The sequence below is a fragment of the Aspergillus ochraceoroseus genome (assembly GCF_002846915.1).
Source record: "Aspergillus ochraceoroseus IBT 24754 chromosome Unknown P175scaffold_2, whole genome shotgun sequence".
Lineage (NCBI taxonomy): Eukaryota > Fungi > Ascomycota > Eurotiomycetes > Eurotiales > Aspergillaceae > Aspergillus > Aspergillus ochraceoroseus.
Window position 1 is genome coordinate 3334425 of NW_024468477.1, and position 19203 is coordinate 3353627.

Sequence of the window (19203 nt, forward strand, 5' to 3'; positions counted from 1 at the left end):
GTATGTGTTTACACGGTAGGACGTCACCCAGTGCCTAAAATTCATGTTTTGGCCGCTTTGTTTTGGGCTCCTCCTCTGGGACATAGTCACCTTGTTCTGTTTCTTCTGTTCCACCGCGGAGCTCTTCTATGCGTGTTATAAAGACCTCATCCGATTCGCTTTCCTCGTTCTCTTCACCTCCCTCGTCCGCCTCGTCAGAAGAGTGACTAGAGCCTTCGTCGGCTGAGCTCACTGGGTTACTTGTATCCACACCCTTAAGGCCGGTACTGACAAGCTTGCTGGTCTTGCCTACTTCTGTAAAATCCGATCGTGTTTTGTTCATTGGTCGTCCAACGTCACGGGGATTCTTTGCCTCCCGAATATCAGCTTGGTTGGCGATGCCGTCAATTATTTTGAGGTTGGCTCTCCAGCTCTTCACGTCCCGGGTGTCGCTGTAGTGACCGACATCCTCGCCGTTCAGTGAGTCAATAGCAAGGGTCTGCGTCCGGAAATCTCCCCAGAACCAATGTTTGCCTTCTGAAATCCGTTCATCGACGAGTCGTGAATACTCCCTACCGCTCAGCACACCCCGCAAGTCATACCCGAGGGAGAGAGAACTGAAGAGCAACTTCATGGCGTCTGGCTCATAACAACGACCAAGAACCATATCCTGTGAGATATCCATGACTGAGCCTGAATGAAGCTCATACCATTTGCCGTACCCATCCATCCCAACATTGTCGAAAGCACCCACAACATCATTGAGTGAAAGGGCTTCAGTTGAAAGCTGGCCGTTCACTGCTTCTGCTCGTTTGATATCGGGAGTGTAAACTTTCCCGGCCATTCGAACCCGATATTTCTCCGCGATTTGTTTGGATTTCTCGTCCTCGTCGCACTGGATGAGTTCAAGTCTGATTTCGTCAATTACCAGAACATCCACCACATGAGATTTTTCACCATTTTCAAGGCTGAAACCTTTTGGTTTCAAGCGGACAGCATCGCCAACGGCCAAGAGTTCAGCTCCAATGAAGATACCTCGACAATATATCGAAGCATTGGGCCACAGCCCTCGGAAACGGTACTTATCTACTAAACTGAACGAGGACATGACAGTCATGGCATATTGGATAGAAGGGTGTAGATTGTCGTCGGGGATACCCTGCAAAAATAGTTCAAAGGCATTGAATGGCTTGATGGACTTCAGATGCACGTAGCTATAGTGTAATGAGTAGCTCTTATCCGAGCTGTGGGGGTCGGGGAAAGTTTCGATGCGGAATCCAGAGTAATTAACGCCCCATTTCTTTGTGGTCGTTTCAACAAGGTCTTGGAGCACTACGCCCTCTGTCGGAATCTGGCCAACGACACCGGCTCGCCATTCTGGGGTTTTAATCCATTGGCCTCTAGCTGACGAATATATTTGGAGGCACTGTTTCTCTGAGTTCCAGGCCAATTCTCCGTCAAAATCGGAGGTCCAAAGAACAATCTCCCCCGGGCGCGGTAGATATGAAGGCCTTAGATTTAATGTCTCGAAATATTCATCAATTGCTGCTCTCTCAGCTCTCCAGTCCATACTAGCAGGCTCTGCAATATTTTGGTCAAGTTGGCCCTGCATCCTCAGTTTCCTTACCGCAACTTTGAACACGTCAGGAGTTCCTTCACTGTCAAGGATGGTGAAACCTGGTCTACCTGGTGGTCTTCCAGAAGGCTTTACTAGGGATTTCCCAGGGGGTCGTCCTGGTGGTCTTCCTGGTGGTCTTCCGGGGGGTCGTCCGGGGGGTCGTCCAGATGGGGTCACTGACGGTGTTCCTGGAGGCCTTCCAAGGGGTCTTCCGGGAGGTCTGCCTCGTCGTATTCCCATAGCTTCGTCTGTGATAGGACACCCGTTAAAAATAAATGAGAATTAGAAGGTATCTGGATTTTCTAACCTTTTTGACGCTTTTCTAATTTCTGACACAGGACACATGGGCACTTTGTGGTCCCTCCGGTCATCAGATAGTAGAAATGCGGGAAAAACTGCTTTACAGAATAGAAATATTGCCCAACTGGGTGACCGTAAAGAAATCTATCACGCTGTGCAGAGACGCATTAGACCCTCCAAAAGAACGGCCCGAGGGTGATTTTTGAGAAACTTACAATGTCCGGTCTTGTCCCCCGAGGTCTATCAAAGACAGCGTAGCCATCTGGTAAAGCGTCAAGAATATAAACCGACCCTTGATACCGAAGAAATATGTCAGAAAACAGACATAGGAAAGAGGCTGAGAGACAAAGAGAGAAGAAAAACAAAAGTTATGCCCAAAAATCCATTGTGCTCAACTGGACTCGTGTGCTTCCACTTCTTATTTTACATCAGATATACATAGACATCCGATGGCCCACCAAGAGAAAATTCAATTCAAATCAAAATTGATATAAAATAGAGGGTAAGAAAGAAATAGCCCAAGCTTACCTCCTACATAGGCACCTGTCTCCCTCAACCACATCTCCGCTAATTTCTCTCGATAATAACTATCATCGGGTCTTTCAAACCTTTCTTCAGTAGGCCAATTTGACAGCTTGCCATCACTAAAGGATCTGTCAATTGGAATTACCGCCAAATTCTCATCGTCTAAACCCTGCAGGGCATCCATTTCCGACGAGCCGCGACAATAGGTGAGAATTTGGAGTCGATCCTGAATTTGGAAATTTTGGCAGACGAGGGCATGGAATTTTGCCTAGTCATAGAACTATTCTAGCATCCCTGAAGAAGGAAAAAAACTAAAATAGATCATTATTGGTAGAATTGCAATGGGAGAGTATTCTCTTGTTGCTTGTTGCATGTAAGGTAGACTCTGAGAAAATGAAGCTTTCCACTGTTATTAGGCGTAGGACTGTTGAAGTGAGTTGTTGATTGGCTGACTATCTGACATTACCTCTCCACCACTATTCCGGGGCCACGTTGATCCGTGTCGGATTATAGTTAATCCGTTCCGATGAGAACCTCGAGGGATCACGTCAGCAAGAACGGATCGGTCATGTGACCTGCACGGCAAAAGGAAGCCATTCAGGTATTATTACCAAAAAAAAAAAAAGATGTGGAAAAGGTAGTTTTAGACAACCTTCTGAATGCATAGCAGATCCCAAATGTTATAGCGTTATACTACATCACTAGCTAAAACATGCCAGTCGGGAGTGGCTCTTACATTATAGTCCTCCAACTACTACTCCGTACATATACTGCTATACTAGGTGCTACCAGAGCCCGTCACTTCTACAGCTTCACTTTCAGCCACATTGGGTTTCTCCTCGTATGGCGGAGGCGCAAGCTCTCCCTCCTGGACCCAGACCTTTTGGAGTTCGTTCTCAATTTCCTCGCGACGTTGCTTCCACTCATCGACCTTATCAAGGCGTTTGCGAATCTCCTGTAGCTCCTTCTCAACACCTAGCTTCTCCTTTGCGGTACCAATTCTTTCAAACTCCCACTGTTCCCCCTCAGCGCCCAGGCCGATGGTGAGGTTATATGTATGGTACTTTTTCAGTGATGCCCGTGTAGAAATAGTGATCACCGTGATTCCCCGCTCCTTAGCTTGTTCGTAGAGCAGCCCTTCAACGTCTGAGGAAACTGCGGAGGTTCCTTCATCAAGGAACGCATAGCGAGGCTCATGGTAAAATAATCGTGCCATGGCCATTCGCTGCTTTTCGCCACCACTCAGAACGTCTTTCCATTCCTTGCGCGAGTCCCATCCTCCTTCGCGGGCAGGGAGGTATCCTAAGTGAGCATCTTCCAGGATCTTCTGGAGGGCGGATTCCAGCACGCCTGCATCACGCATATCCATCTCAGTGTGAGGGTAAATGACTTGGTCACGTAGAGTTCCCACGCTGAGATACGGCCGCTGGGGAAGGAACATGATGCCATCAAGCCCGAATCCTCTCGGGCGGCTGACCAGGCCACGATACACGGGCCATAGCCCGGCAACGATACGTGCAATAGCGGACTTACCGACTCCATTAGGACCGGAAATGAGAAGGTGATCGCCAGAATGAACAACGAACGACAACGATTCCAAAAGCTCGTCACCTCCCCGAGGGTAAAGGGAAGGCGCTATAATAGGAACTTGTTCAAGACGTACACCATCGAACCCATTATGGATGGTTCCTTGGACATCCTCTAACGAGTATAATTCCGGATGCGTCCCACTCGGAGGGTAATAAGCATCTGCATGAACCCGATGAAGGGTTGAAATAAGACCGTAGACTCGGGATGTATAACCTGCTAGCTCTGAGATGTCCTTGATGCTATACATCATTCGACCGCCTGCATCGGCCAAAGATAACATCAACCGCTTGTTTGTAATAAACTCCTTCATACGGCCGCGCTCCCGACCGGCAACTTCGGAGGTGTCTGCCAACTCCCTAGCACCGCCTAAACCACCCCAAGCGGGGAGGAAAACTGGCAGAGAGGTAATTAAGTAGCCAAACGCGGACCAAGAGTATTTCAGAATCACATCCTCTAGCATATTGTACCGGATCTTGAGGCTGTAAATACCCTCCATCCATCGCTGAAGGTCTTTGAAGCTTCTCGTCAAGAATACGTGCTCTGTGTCGGCACCGCCGTAAAAAGATATCTCCTCTGCATTCGCCAGGAGCCTAGAATGCAGTCCTCTGAAATCGCCCTCCTTCTTACCTTCAACGGCCTTGAGTTTGCCAAAAGGTGGGGAAAGCTTTCGGAGGACAACAGCCGTGCTAAAGTATCCGGTAAGAATTCCACTCAGGGCCAAGGGACCCAAAGAACGGTAAAGTTGGTAGTTAAAAACGAATAGATCCACCAAAGGTTTGCCCATGGAAGAATACAGAGCGGCTGCGGCTGAACAGAAGAGAGTCAGATCCTGGGTGATGAATTGATCGGGACCTTGACCAATACCTCCGTCGAGGTTCATCAACTTGTAGTAATTATTATCCGAGGTGAGATAAAGATCATGGATGTATCTTGTAAGTCGGGTTCGGAATGCAATGGACACCTTCGACTGAAGGAATTTAATCATAGCATTTGTATATGATGCCAGAGTACCGATACCACACCACTTGATAATACCCCAGGTGAAAGCGCGTCCTTTGCCAGCGACAAGATCTCTCACAATTTCACCGTCTAGCCTGGCAATCAGCAATGAAAGATATGTCCGTAAAAGCAGAAAAACACCGTGGCCCATGAGAAGTCCTGTCTCTTTACTCCCCCAGCGTGGAACCATGATACTTCCCAGGCTGAGGAACTGGTGAAGAAACGCGAGGTTCAACCCTGGTTTGGTAGTCGCAGGAGGGATCCGGCTAACAGACTCGTCCTCCCCCGGCGCCGACGCGGGCGGGTTTAAAAACAGCCTCCGATGCGCATCGAATGTGGTGGGTTTAGTCGGATAGATCTTGACCTTGGAGGTTAGGGAATCCTTGTAGGGGACGTATATCGTACGGGATCCGTCTTTTCCTCGGATCCCAGAATTTCGACGAAGTAATCGCTTCCCTCGAGCCCGCTCCTTAGCCCGTTCTCTAAACCAGCTGTAGCCTCCATATCCGGTCCCAATAATCGATAATATTAGGGCGATGGTAGCGATGATTTTGGTTGTCTTGGATGAACCCTTGATCTTCGCCCGGAACACGTTCGCGTAGTGGGTGTACAACGCCACAAGAGGGTCCTCCCTATGCCGAAGTGTCGATTGGGCGACCATTGTGGCCTCGGTGCAGACGTATATCCGTGGTCTCTGTCCCTAGAAATGCCGTACAACAGCTGACAACCTTAGCCTAACCCGTCGACGGCCATGGAGGAAGGGGGCGTCAGTGAGGACGCGACTGGGAGAAGAATGGATTGTGATGGGAGGACTGGGGAAAAAATGAAGAATCAACAGGGGATTTAGTGTTAAAAGAGGATGGGAGGGAGGGATGGTGGAAGAGTTGGCTACTGATTAATCTGTTATGAACGCATCGACCACAGACACAGAGAGTCATTGCATGTGAAAGACCTCGGGCCAAACAGCGGTTTGTGGCAACAAAACAAGCCCACTTGGACTTGGGCCTCACGTGCGGATTTCCCCAGATCTTCTGCAAGACGGTACCAAGATTTCTGTAACTCACAACTTATATATATAATAATATATATAAATTATAAATGTAATATATAAATATAATAAAAAATCGTGATTTTGGCCTATAAAATTAGGTGGTGGTGGTTATCTTGTTTGGAGACCAATTTTGTATCTTCTACTTTCACATCTTTCAAAGCGGATGATCACTGATCCCTGTTGCAAGATAGAATCCCTCATCTATGATTAGAGGGAATAGACGGGATTTTAGGGGGGAAATAAGAAAATAACCGGCCGCGTGCGCGTGGTCCATATAGATATACAGTCTTCAGGCGGATGTACGGAGTACATACGGTATGCTCCAAGCGCTGAGAATGAGCGTATAGTGGCCATCGGGATTCACTACCCTATGCTAGGACCAGGGTATGAAAACGGCCAGGAAGGACAAGTTGCGAACTGTCTAGTGCATGTTATGGTGTGCTTGGAGTCAGGTCATATCCTGCATTGCTTGCTTCAAAGGTCCGTCCTATGCGGAGCGCTAGGCTATGGCAGTGTGGAGAAGCAACTTGGAAGTCTCCATCCAGGTGGAGAGACCGAGAGAATACCTGTGAGCTCGGACTTGGACGTAGCCAATTATTGACGACAATAATGATACGGAGATGGCAAGCTCTTGAACTGGTCAAATAATAATGCAGAGCATTCAATAAGGATCTGGGTTTACCATATCACACCAAATCACTCCCCATCGCGGCGGCTATTTTGTTAAGGGATTCTTGTTTGGCCAGCTCTGGCTTTGCCCAACAACCTCATCCTGGTGGATTCCGCCAATCAGTCACCCTGGATATTCTTCTTTACAGCCCTGCATTCTTGGTCCAGACCAGAGCTGACCGTGCTCTCTGGTGTCTTCTTCCTTTTTTCCCCCCCTCTCATCCCCCCTCCCTCCCCGTCACTCGGAGCTCCAAAGTCCTCCGTTCACCCCTTTCGCCCCTCATAATAATACTCTCCTACCTAGTAAAGTATACTCTAGGAGCTTAGGACGGCTACCCACCCAAATTTCCAACCATCCTGCTCTGTCCAGTCTAGCATACTAGTAGTATACTATTGCAAAGCTAGAGGTAAAAACGGACGACCAAAATACACAAAAATCAGCCGTTCTGTCTCCTTTTTGTGCTTTTGACTAGCCTGCCATCAATCATATCCCCTCGGATTTCTCTCTTCCTCGAACCAAACGATCCAGCACAATAATCCAATCGTGCATCTATTACTGGTCAGGCACACTGAGTTTTTTTTTTTTTTTTCTCTTTTTCAATCCATAATAATATTAGATTCCAGTCCAGGCCATAGTTTGCTGAGGAAAATACGGAGTCAAGTATTTCTCAAATCACCAGTTCAAGGAACTCCCTCCAGACGAGCTCGCCACGTGACGGTCCCCCCCCCCCCAACTCTCTCTCTTTCGCTCTCTCCAATTCCTCTTTGACTCGATCTTCGACTGTCAATCTCCAACGCTTTCCCGGACTCCATCGTTTCCTAGACAATCTCGCTCGGTCGCGTATGGTTTTTACGGTCACCTTTCATCCTACCTTGCGGTTTTCGGAAGGTGGATTGTCTACTAATCCACTTTGCGACAAGTCCTAGTGCTGAGCACTAATTTCCTTCAAGGCGGTGGTCCGGAACCAAGAGCCAGAAGCACCCTTAGTAAAACTAACCTGACTACTTACCACCGACTTGCCTCCTCCATTATTCAGGCCCTGTTTGGATCCAGGAGGCGTCGCCTTGCACACACTTTGAACCGCCCTCCTCTCGGCGGAACCCTGGTGGTATTCAAGCGCGTGTATTTTGGACTCCCTACCTTTTACCCTCGAATTATTCTCTGTTTCGATTATTCTCGTCGCCCCAGTGACCCTCTGCCCCGTCGCCCTCAATGCTCGGCGGGAGCCCAGAAGGAAGTTCATCCCCATCCAATTCCAAGTCCGCCACGGGGGAAGTGTCAATGCCTGTTGTGACAAGTAACCAGGAGTCGAGTAAGTTATTCTTTTCTACATCATATAGCTCGTCTTCTTCAATGTGTCGCTCGCGTCCAATAGCTTTATCTCACATCTCCTTTTAGGTACTGAATCGCCGCCCGAGGGCCCAGTCGCGACTACAGATCCCTCGCCTCCGTTGAATGATATCGAGTGGTCCAAACAGACTCCACCCTCCTCTGCATCTCCTGAAAATGCCGAAGGTTCTTCTGGGGCTGCCCCTACCGATCCTCCTAAAAAACTCCATCGATTAATACCCATCCCATCGCGGACATCTTTGAAAGCGGACAAGCAATCCACCTCGGACAAAACCCAAGACGGTCCCCAGGATGGATCCGAAAACACTCGAGGCTCGCGAAGAAGTCTTTTAAGGAATCGGAGGGACAGAAGTAGGGGGAGCAGTTTGAGGTCGCGAGGCCCAAACCAAGAAGGGACTGCCGCCCAGGAGTCTGACTTGCGCGACCCTGCGAAGCCAGAGAAACCGATGAAGACTTCCCACAAGCTCTTCGCCTTCTTGAGCTGTTGCTCATCTTCCGATGTCGATCCTGAAGATGGCTCTATCCCACCTAAACGAACTCCCAGACGGCCGTCCGTCCCAAATACTCAGCCAACATCGGAGAAAGTAGATGTCAATGCGGGTGATTCGAGCACTGCGGAGTCGAAGGAGCCAAGCTTCTTCAAGGATGAGAAACCCAACCTGACCGTGACTTCAGATCAGTCAGCTTCGCAGGCAGACGAAGAGCGCACAGTGGGAGGCGCAGAGCCAGGCTCGCAACTCGACGGAACAGTAACATCAACGGGAAAGTTTGATTCCACCACCACTCCCCCTTTACCGAAAATCACCGCCGAAACTTTCCGTGTGGATGCCTCCCAGGCTGTCCAATCTGGTGCAGCAGCACCGGACTCGGAAAAGTCCGACGATCTCGGTTCGAAGGCGGAGGAAGTACAGGGGAAGGAGGATACGGCTTCTACCACACATGGGCCTTCAGCAGATAGTGATGGCAAGAATACTTCTCACGATGAAGACACAGCGATGCTACCCCCGCCGCCGCCGCCAATCATACCGCTAGGTAAACAGCCAGAAACTACCGTACAGGAGAGATCACAACAATGGCTGTTACCACCAGCTCTGCCACATTTGCGAGATCGGAAATGTCTTGTCCTCGATCTCGATGAGACACTAGTTCACAGTAGCTTTAAGGTATATATTTCTGGAGTCCCTTTCGCTAGAAACTTCTAGCTCACACTCTTGTCTAGGTTCTCGAACGCGCTGATTTTACCATTCCGGTGGAAATCGAAGGCCAGTATCACAACATCTATGTGATTAAGCGACCTGGAGTCGATCAATTTATGAAACGAGTCGGGGAATTGTATGAAGTCGTTGTGTTTACTGCATCTGTTTCGAAAGTGAGTTCTTCGTTTCTTGGCCTGCGCGAATAGTCACTAATCTTGTGGTAGTATGGCGACCCCCTTCTCGATCAATTAGACATCCATGGTGTCGTTCATCACAGGCTGTTCCGAGATAGTTGTTACAACCACCAAGGCAACTACGTCAAGGTTCGTCAATCGCGTAAGCTCCAGTTTACGTTGCAAGCATTCTAACTCTGCCCTGCAGGATCTCTCCCAAGTTGGCCGTGACCTTCGACACACGATCATCATAGATAACTCTCCAACATCCTATATATTCCATCCTCAACATGCGATACCCATCAGCAGCTGGTTCTCTGACGCCCACGATAACGAGCTCCTCGACCTAATCCCCGTCCTCGAAGACCTTGCTGGCTCTGAAGTTAGAGACGTCAGTCTTGTTTTAGACATTACACTGTGATTTCTGTACCTTTATTGCGCATGGCATTTTCATTCAAGCGTGCTCAATTCTAGTTCTCCCTTGCCCTGACAGATCTAGTCAAGGCCCCACAGGGAAATAAAAATTATGTCCAGCTATCTATTTCCTTTGTTTTCTTTCTCTTTTTTTTTTTTTTCTTTTTCTTTTCTTTTCTTTTTTTCTTCTTTTCTTTTCGTGTACGGGAACTCTCAACCTTTCTCTGTACCTGAACCCTACCTAGAAGACGGTTTGGATATTTAGAAGCCGTCACCCTCGAAGGTACCAAGGCTGGTGATTGCTTGCCCTATCTCCATTCCCTCCCAAACACCTGGTTGTTCCCCTGTTCGTGCTCCCAGTGAGCTGTTATTATATCCCCTGATGGATTTTCTTCTTGAATTCCCCCCTGAAGTTTACTGCTTCTTTTTTTGTATTGCATCCCGCAGGCGTCCGTCTTGGCTGTCAGCTAAGTTTTGCTGACCTCATGTATACGCTCTTCGATTTACTTTTCCTTTCCCTCCCCCCAATCTACCCTATCCCCTCTTGTTCTCCTTCCGCCTCTTTTCCCTTCTAGGTATCTTCTGCCTTTTTTTTGTTTATCCATGCCCCAAGAGGGGTGCGACTTGACTGTCTTCCTGATTTTCCTTACTGTGTTCAAATCTGTGATCACCCCATTCCCGCAACATCCTTTTGTCATTTTGTTGGCCATGATTTTTTTTCTCTCTGACCTTTTATTCTGATTTTGGAGACCTCAGAGCGAGTCGCATCTTCATCCATGTCTCCATATCAATGTCACTGTTTCTGGTGCCTCTCATAGTTCCTATCAGACCAGAATTCCCGATTATCGGTGGCTTGCAGTGTCTATGTACATTGGTGGTGTGTGTGCTGTACATAAAAGTGGTTGTCTTCACGATACAGCTTTATTATGTGTCTCAGTAGTACAAGAATAAGAACGAGATCAGTTTTTACCGGTGCTATTTATTCTCAAAATAAAGTATTGCGAGTGGGATTGTCCAAATATAAAGAGCAATCAAGATGCGGGTCGGATTGGTCAAAAATTATGGTTCATATTCATGCCGCCTTCCGCGCGCATTGTCAACTCAACCCCACGAGCTGCGAACTCAAGTCCGCCTTCATAGCACAACCCCTTTCTTTCTTCTTCCTTTCCTTTTTGACTTGGCGCCATTTTTTCGTCGTTACTTAACATTAAATTACTCCCCTTGCCAGGTATTGACCTATAGTTGCCATCCGATACCGAACTAACTCCGTGCCTCCTTGACGTCGTCCCACCCCGCATCCCTTCAGCACCGAACCACACAACCATGAAGGACAGTAAGGGCTGGGATGGCAAACTAAGGGTTGAGCCGAAGGCTACGATAACGAACCCAGAGGCCCTGGAAGACCCAGACTACTCTGACTCTGACGCGCCGCCTGTAGAGGAGATTGTCGCAGATGAAGGTAGGTTCTTTCCCCCTCATACTAGGAGGGTAGAAGAAGGGGTATGAAACCACCTGTTATTCAGGTCTAATTTATGTTTCTAGATCTGTTAGAAGACGAGGATGAGGATGTCGAGGTATGTGATCCATCATGATGGAGGGACTATGCACTACTCCGAATCGTGGATTTTCAGAGAGCTTACCGAAACTCGCTAGGAGATCGACCTGGTACACTGTCGTATAGGTTCTATTGCGGCGTTGCGGTTAGAACGGTTTACCAAACTTCAGGTATGTATTTACTTTATTTTTTTATTTTTTTTTTTTTTTTTTTGCTGTGCAGGTGTGAAACGCGTCGCTAACGATGGCGTGTTTGCTTGGATAGAGAATTTGCCTTCGACAAAACCAAATATCGCGGATCGAATTCCCCTCACGTTTGGACGCCTCACTGGTTGAAATAGATCTCTACGATAACCTTATCTCTCATCTAAAGGGCCTGGACGATTTCCATAACCTGACAAGCCTGGACCTCAGCTTCAATAAGCTCAAGCACATCAAGAACATCTCGCACTTGGTCAAGCTGAAGGATCTCTATTTCGTGCAGAACAAAATATCGAAGATTGAGGGGCTCGAGGGATTGACTGTTCTGAGGAATCTGGAGCTGGGAGCTAATCGGATCAGGGTAGGGTTTATTTATGATAAAGGGTGATCTTAGGTTGTTCTCTTCTGACGTATTCGGCCCAGGAAATTGAGAATCTTGATACGTTGTGTGCTCTGGAAGAGCTCTGGCTTGGAAAGAACAAGATTACTGAGATGAAGGTACGATAACGTCCTTTTTTTTTTTTTTTTTTTTTTTCTCGTGAACTCATTTCATCTCAAACCTTGGGCAGAATCTCGATTCGCTTCAAAACCTCCGGATTCTTTCGATCCAATCCAACCGACTGGCTAGTCTCAATGGCCTCTCTTCTCTGAAGAACCTGGAGGAGTTATACGTCTCGCATAACGCAATCACAGACCTCGGCGGACTAGAATCCAACACCTCGCTCCGCGTTCTCGACTTCTCGAACAACCAGGTCTCCAAACTCGACCATCTATCCCATTTGAAGGAACTAGAGGAACTCTGGGCGTCAAATAATCAACTCGAGAGTTTTGACGAAGTAGAGCGTCAGCTTAGGGACAAAGAGAATCTGAAAACCGTCTATTTCGAAGGAAACCCGTTGCAGACCAAAGGGCCCGTGGTGTACCGGAATAAGGTGCGGCTGGCGATACCTCATATCATGCAGATTGATGCTAGTAAGTCGTCCCTCCGGACAGGGTACAGCACAGGAATATGTTAACCTCCCTTCCAGCATTTGTACGAATTGCGTAGGCAGGGGTGCGAATGAGTCGAAGAATTAAAAGATATATGTCTCATGAAGCGAAGCTAACGATGGTGGCTTTTTTTTTTTACCCGATCAAAGAAGCGGATCATATTGTTACTCAATAATATATGGAAATAATACCCAGTTTTCTATAATGCGAGAGCTGGTTAATATATTGTAGAGACTTTGTATCTTTCGTTCCAAGTTGTGGAACTGGTCCGCTGTCCTTGCGGAGTACAGGTGTATGTGGTGTGGTTGCGGTGCGTAGCTAATCTAGCCAGCTGGGGTCAAGTAGAGCCGGGTCGTCATGACTGTTGTTGTGTGATCTGCGGTGAACAGGAAGAAGCAGACAGAGCTAGCTGCTATACACCCGGGAGACCTAAGAGAGGGTCAAAGTGATATAAAAATCATCTTCATCTTCATCTTCATCTTCATCCAACCTTCTTCGCCTTTCCCTTCTCATTTCCATCCCCGTCCTCGAAAACTTCTTCTCCTTCTCCTTCTCTGCCATGTAATCCCCCCTCCCCCTGCGACCCCTTCCTCCTCTGCGCCCTCGCCGCTCCATCCCGATACAACCCCATCAACGACCCCCCTCCCATCCGCACCGTCGAATAATGCGCCCTCTTCCGATCGTTCATGGGCAGGAACTCCTTCCGCGCCGTCGGCACGTCCGCGAGCTCCGGGCGCGGAATCCCCGTGTTCTCCACCAGATCCCGGTATATAGCCGAGGACTGGTCGAGTTCGAAGCGCGTGTAGAAGGGGTTCCGCTTTAGGGCTGATTCGTGGTTATGGTGCGATGGTGCGATGTAGCAGGTTAGGTGGGTTGGGCGGGTTCCTGTTGGTGTTGGTGTTGCGATTCGGGGTTGGTTGGTTGTTGTGTTTGTGTTTGTGTTTGTGTTTGTGTTTGTGTCTGTGTCTGTGTCTGTGCTAGGGGGTGGTGGTGGTGGTGTCTGGGTTGGGCTGGAATTGAGATTGAGATTCTGAATCTGAGTCTGAATCTGAGTCTGGGGTGGTAGAGCGACGAGAAGCGGAGAAGACTCGGTTGCTTGTGTTGCGGAGGCCGCGGAGTCGAAGATCACGACTGTGGTGCTGTTTTTGCTTGCGGAGGTGTTGGTTGTGTCATACTTTTTTGTTTTAAGATTAATTTCTATATATAATATATATAATATGTAAGAAAAAAAGAAGGGAAAGACTTACTCTGAGATTTCGGAATGTCACGACTTCGCCGAATTTCTGCAGCGCCGCGAGAATCAGTTTCGTTTCGGCGAGAGAGCGCGGCGGCGGTTTTGTGCTGATGTGTATTGATCGCGCTGCGATTTGTTCGAGGGTTGAGAGCATGTTTTTCTTCTTTGCTTTGGATTTTCGGGGGGTGTACAGTGTTGGGGGTGCAATTGAGAGGAGAAAATGAGGAGGAGAATATAGAAGTCGGATGGGAGATGCGCTGTCTTGGCAGCGGCGTAGTAAGTAAGTTATGTACTTCTTTCTCCGGCTACATATACATAGATACATTTTACAACCTTTTTCCCCCCCCCCCCCCTAAATCGCTCGGTGATAAATGTATAAAAATGAATCTATTTCAATTGCATTGTCATAGCTATAATCATCAATATGGTGGTATTTCATGCGTATTCTACAACCGACAACCCCCAGCTTTTCCCATGTTTAGAAGATAGGAACGTACAGGTCGTACTAGAAAAGAGGTTTAGTAAAGAACTAGCAGACACAGGTGGAAAAGTAAAAACGAGAGAACTTACGCCAAGAGGGTCGTTGAAGCGCAGGTTCTGGTCCAGAGCGCTGATCGAATCCAGCTCACCAGCCTCGAGGTCAAATCCAGTGACATCCAGGTTCTGCGCGAGACGGGTAGGGTTGTTGCTCTTGGGGATAACGGCAATACCGCGTTGGGTGGCCCAGCGCAGGAGGATCTGGGCCGGAGTCTTGCCGTACTTATCGGCGAGGCTCTTGATGACGCTGTGCTCGAAAAGAGGAGGCGAGTTCTCCGCGTTCTTCACCTTGAGCTCGAGGAAGCTCAGAGGGCCAAAGGAAGAATAGGCAGTGATGGCCATGCCCTCCGACTGGGCATACTTGACCAGGTTGGTCTGTGTGAGGTAAGGGTGATGTTCGATCTGAAGGGTGGCGGGGCGGATGCGAGCATAGCGCAAAAGATCCATCAGCAGCTGGGCGCTGAAGTTGCTGATGCCAATGCTACGCGCGAACGACTTGTCGACCAGCGACTCCATCGCCGTCCAGGTCTCCTGGATCGTAGCCTTGCCGAGCTCCAGCTTGCCATCCTCCGACATCCAACTGGGTGGGTAGCGGACGGATGGGTCAACATACTTGAGCGAGATGGGGAAGTGCACCAAGTACAGGTCAAAGTAGTCGACACCCCAGTCGGCCAGCTGCTTGCGGCAGATGGGCTCCACGCGCTCACCATCATGGAAGCTGTTCCACAGCTTGGACACGATGAAGAGATCTTCACGCTTGACAATGCCCTCCTTGATGGCACGGGCGACACCCTGGCCAGCCTCCACTTCGTTGCCGTAGTCTATAATGAGAACACACAAGTTAGCTTTTCTTGTTTGTTCTCCCCCCATTTTTTTTTGGTCTCAGCTTCTTTTGCTTCCTTCCTTTTTCTTTGTACATACCACAAGCGCCATCAAACAGACGGTACCCCGCCTTAATGGCCTCATAGACCTGATCTGCGCAAGTGTCATTGTTCACCTTCCACAGACCAAAGCCCACAATGGGCATGTCGAAGCCACTGCTGAGCTTGATAGTAGGGGTAGTCATGGTGAATCTAGTGGAGAGGGAAATGACTTGGAGGAGGAAGAGAAATAGAAAAGAGAGAAGAAATTAAGAAAGACGGAGGAAGAAGAAGAAGAAGTAGAAGAGAGGAGAGGAGCTGAGGGGTAGAAAAGAACACCACTGCCCTTTGCAAGAGACAATCTTTTTTTTACCCCATCGCGCGCCCCTCCTCTCGCCATGGTCCACAGGATAAAGGTGAACCTGACAAGCCGCGGATGAAGCTCCAGAAGGCTAAAGTGCGATTCTGGCGGCTGTACGGAGTAATGGAGTATTCGCGGTCCCCCGGTGGGATGGAGGCAAAATATCGCCGGCTAAAATGGTGCCCGGATAAATTGGCAACAAAAAACCCGCCTGTAGGAGCTCACAATTTGTTACTTTGTATTGAATACTAAACTGGTCCAATCACTAGGTGTATGATTATAATATTTCAGAAGAAGCTGATCCACTATTATACAATAACATTGAAGGTAAAAAAAATTAAAAATAACAGTAGGGGATATGAGAATAGTACTACACTTTTTGTGCTGCCATGATTATCATTAAATATTAATTGCGCTTGGCGCTAGAAGGTAAATCGATATTTCCCTCGAATATTCGCTTCATCAAACCTTCTTAAACAGCCTCCACTGCATTATTCTCAGCATAAGCCGAATTGGTATGTTCGGGGCCTGCCCCATTCATACCGTGAGCACTAGACATCCCCCCGACAATGCCCACTAGGTCGTCTGGGGGCATCAACCCCTCAAAGCTGTTACCATGGTGCGACTCTCGAGATACCGCGATGGAATGATCGGAAGACGGGAAGGGAAGGTGGTGGTAGTTGCCCCCGTTAGTGTCCCCCGGAATTGTTGTGGTTGGTGTCGACCAGGTCGCGTGGCTGTGGCTTATATCGTCGAGTGACTGGCTGCTATGCCCGAAAAACCCGCTCAAGCCGCTGGTGCTGTTATGATTATCGTGGATGCTCCCGCCGTGCTGATGCGAAGTAACATAGTGGTTGTCTTGTCCCAGGCCGTATGCACTGAGGTTGGACTGTGAGAGAGACAGATCAGGAACATGGAGCATCACCGGTCCCCCCGTGGTTCCGTGGAGAGTGGTCGGCTGGCTGGTTGTCTGTTGCTGTAGATTGGGGAAAGGATCTAAGGCAGTGGTTGAGGCAATCTTGTCACCCAATACTTCCTCCGCTTTTGTGATGCTGTTGAGGAAGTCATAAGCCCCAGTGGAATTGTACAGACTGGAAACGTTCTCATGCGGTTGATACAGAGACCATGATGGCTGAGACGTGCTCGTATGATGCAGGATATCATGAGGCTGAGGAGCATGATAAAGGTTTGGAGCTGGTTTGCTCAGTAATATTGAATCCAAAGAAAGAGGTGGAAGATCGATCCCGCTGGTTGGCTTGGGACTGTTCGTCAAGGTACGGTCAGGCGAGGTGACCAGCTTTCGCCAAGTAGTGGTGCCAACCTCATTGGGCCGTGTCTGGCGGAACTTCCAAAGGAGTATAGCCATCGTTTTGCTCTCGTCGACGGGGGATCCTGAATAATGGCTCTGCAGCCGACGCGCACTAGGCACGGTGGCACGAATCTCCTGCACTGCCGTCAGGGTATGAAAGAATCGCCGCGTACGATCATCAGCGGCATGGTGATGTCCAGCGTTTTCTGCCTCACGTTTGTCTTGCGTGAGTTTCGTGAAAGTCTTTGCCCACCACTGTGACTCAAAAGGCGGCTTTACCTTCTTTGAGTGTGGCTTAGCGAGGTTGTGGTATGCTTCCATTGACCTCCGACCATCTTCATATATGTAAGTACTGCAAGTCCAATCCTCCATGTGATTAATCCCCATCGCAGAAACGGCGTTTGAAATATCAAGCTCCAGATGAATTCCTAGTCTGGAGCCTACGGGAGGAAAATCTTCCATTAGCTCAAGGTTGGATTCAAGGAGAATAATCTCACATCCAAGTGGATTATTCACATCTGCTACCAAGGAGTTCAGGTGAGGAAATGAGCACTGCCAGTTTTTCAATTCTTCTAGGGGCATAGGGGCCTGGCGTTGGTCGCCCTGAAGGCGTGTGTATTTGTGAAAGGCTTCGTCAATCCGATCCGGCTTGTTAGGAGCACTGACCCACATGTCAAAGCCAAGGCCCTGGATTGTGTTCATGTTTGAGTCTTGTGAATTGAGGGTCGAGCCGTAGTGGAGTGAGTGTAATTCTGCGCTATACGGTGGCACTAATCTCATAGGATCATGATAGGAAGCAGCCATATGGTTGTTGTAGTGACTTGAGACTGGATGCTCCATGGATGTCCTCCATTTAGGACCAGCAGGCTGAGTTTGGCTATTTGAGCGGTCTGGGGGCTGTTCTCGAACAAGTCTTTCCCCTGTAGCATTGTTAGACTCGAGTTATGCCAGGACTGAGAAGACTAGGCATCTTACAATCGGGATCGCCTTTGAGGAACGAATCGAGAACCTGCAAATGGCTGGAAACTTGTTTCCTCGTCCTGCGCTTGCCAGTTTCTTTGAAAATATACTCCGCAATCAACTCATTCCGACCATATGACTTCCCACGTTCAGACCATTTTCTCCTACCCATAGGCGGATTGGCCTCAAGAGCTGCACAATTTGTCATTAAAAACTCATCTTCAGAAGAAAAAAGGCCGATGCAGTTACTCACCCTGCTGAAAGGCGTCTTCCAACTCATCCGACCACACTGGCTCCCCATCCTTGCCAGTGTCTCGACGTGGCCGAGCCCGATACTCCAGATACTTTTGCGATTTCAAATAGCTTCGCGTCCTGCGAGCACCGGCAAAAGCCGGGCCAGTGGATTGCAAGCGTCTCAACTTCTTTATTTGATACCGGTGGTTTAGTATCTGGGGTTGGTAGAGGCTAGTGCTTGGTAGAGGATGGGTTGGGACAGGAGGATGAGGGTATTTGAAAGTAAAGTGCTGAATATGGTCATCACGTCCTGCGATCTCAGCGTGTGCTAAATTGTCTGAATATGACTGCACGTTGCCAGACGTATTCTGGAGAGCCCTATCCGAATGGGCCCCTACGCTCTCCAGAGCTGTTTGGCTTGGGGGTACCATGCACTCAGGTTGCCAGTCAGTAGCCATGGAGCGGACCAAGGATTTGCTGTAAAGAATGATAACAAATTCCCAAAACAAGGTGCTGAGAGCCGCCAAATGTTTCCGGCCTGGCAAAGAACGTAGAGGTGACAAAACAGCAATGAAGAACGTAAATACTTGAGGAGAATGTAAGAGCCTGGGAAAGAGAATGTGGGAGCGAAGTCCATGGTGTTTATAGAGAGCAGGATGCCCCCCTGGAGAAGGAGGGTGAATGTAGGCCCAGTAGCAACATTACTCGATCACGTTGCTTGTTTGGATGTCCCCCTCGACAGCAACCTCGATTGTCCAAGGCGGAGGAAGCTCCTGCTAAACTTCACGCGTCCGGTCAAGGTAGACGGAAGCTCCTTCATCGCAGCAAATCAGATGGGGAGAAAACCTCCTAAAGGAAACCGGCGGATGCCAATGCAAGGGGCATCCAGGGAGCACGGTCCAGTGAACTACCACCCGGAGATTTAGGGCCGCGCAGGATGGAGATGGAGCGTTGCCAACAAGCTGCACAGATAAGCAAGCCCGGGAAAAGCAGTGGCAAAGACCTCTATGAGGAATGCAATACGTCCAACAACACAGCCCATTGCCATTTGTTAGGAATGCAGAGGGTATTACAAGAAGCAGGGCAAGAATGTTAAGC

The 19203-nt window shown here is 48.8% G+C and overlaps 7 protein-coding genes across 7 annotated transcripts; 1 reads left to right on the plus strand and 6 right to left on the minus strand.

The window, feature by feature from the left end:
• Nucleotides 1–34: 34 nt before the first annotated feature.
• P175DRAFT_0530416 (uncharacterized protein) lies at nt 35–2606 on the minus strand (the record flags this gene model as incomplete). The annotated part of the gene is made up of 4 exons (XM_040899786.1): nt 35–1845; nt 1905–2049; nt 2113–2189; nt 2426–2606. The coding sequence occupies 4 exons, from the start codon at nt 2604–2606 to the stop codon at nt 35–37; spliced, it is 2214 nt and encodes a 737-aa protein (XP_040754699.1).
• Nucleotides 2607–3051: 445 nt separating this feature from the next.
• pxa1 (putative peroxisomal ABC transporter (PXA1)) lies at nt 3052–5958 on the minus strand. Its single transcript, XM_040896827.1, has one exon. The coding sequence runs from the start codon at nt 5670–5672 to the stop codon at nt 3201–3203; it is 2472 nt and encodes an 823-aa protein (XP_040754700.1). The 5' UTR covers nt 5673–5958; the 3' UTR covers nt 3052–3200.
• Nucleotides 5959–7944: 1986 nt separating this feature from the next.
• On the plus strand, nt 7945–12668 carry psrA (putative general stress response phosphoprotein phosphatase Psr1/2; the record flags this gene model as incomplete). Its single annotated transcript, XM_040898305.1, has 12 exons — nt 7945–8044; nt 8131–9039; nt 9070–9245; nt 9302–9451; nt 9503–9601; nt 9660–9846; nt 11172–11324; nt 11408–11439; nt 11685–11981; nt 12044–12118; nt 12190–12592; nt 12649–12668. 12 exons carry the CDS (start codon nt 7945–7947, stop codon nt 12666–12668), a joined length of 2601 nt encoding a protein of 866 aa, XP_040754701.1.
• Nucleotides 12669–13091: 423 nt separating this feature from the next.
• On the minus strand, nt 13092–13998 carry P175DRAFT_0508017 (uncharacterized protein; the record flags this gene model as incomplete). The annotated part of the gene is made up of 2 exons (XM_040898306.1): nt 13092–13784; nt 13858–13998. 2 exons carry the CDS (start codon nt 13996–13998, stop codon nt 13092–13094), a joined length of 834 nt encoding a protein of 277 aa, XP_040754702.1.
• A 222-nt stretch (nt 13999–14220) lies between these two features.
• On the minus strand, nt 14221–15449 carry P175DRAFT_0499846 (aldo/keto reductase; the record flags this gene model as incomplete). Its single annotated transcript, XM_040896828.1, has 3 exons — nt 14221–14349; nt 14415–15202; nt 15303–15449. Coding segments are annotated over 3 exons (962 nt in total), but the record flags the coding sequence as incomplete, so codon positions are not given.
• Nucleotides 15450–15886: 437 nt separating this feature from the next.
• Nucleotides 15887–17908, minus strand: abaA (transcription factor AbaA). The gene has a single exon (XM_040896829.1). It carries the CDS (start codon nt 17713–17715, stop codon nt 16075–16077), a length of 1641 nt encoding a protein of 546 aa, XP_040754704.1. The 5' UTR covers nt 17716–17908; the 3' UTR covers nt 15887–16074.
• A 26-nt stretch (nt 17909–17934) lies between these two features.
• On the minus strand, nt 17935–18803 carry P175DRAFT_0166600 (uncharacterized protein). Its single transcript, XM_040892491.1, has one exon. The coding sequence runs from the start codon at nt 18561–18563 to the stop codon at nt 18117–18119; it is 447 nt and encodes a 148-aa protein (XP_040754705.1). The 5' UTR covers nt 18564–18803; the 3' UTR covers nt 17935–18116.
• Between the last annotated feature and the right edge of the window lie 400 nt (nt 18804–19203).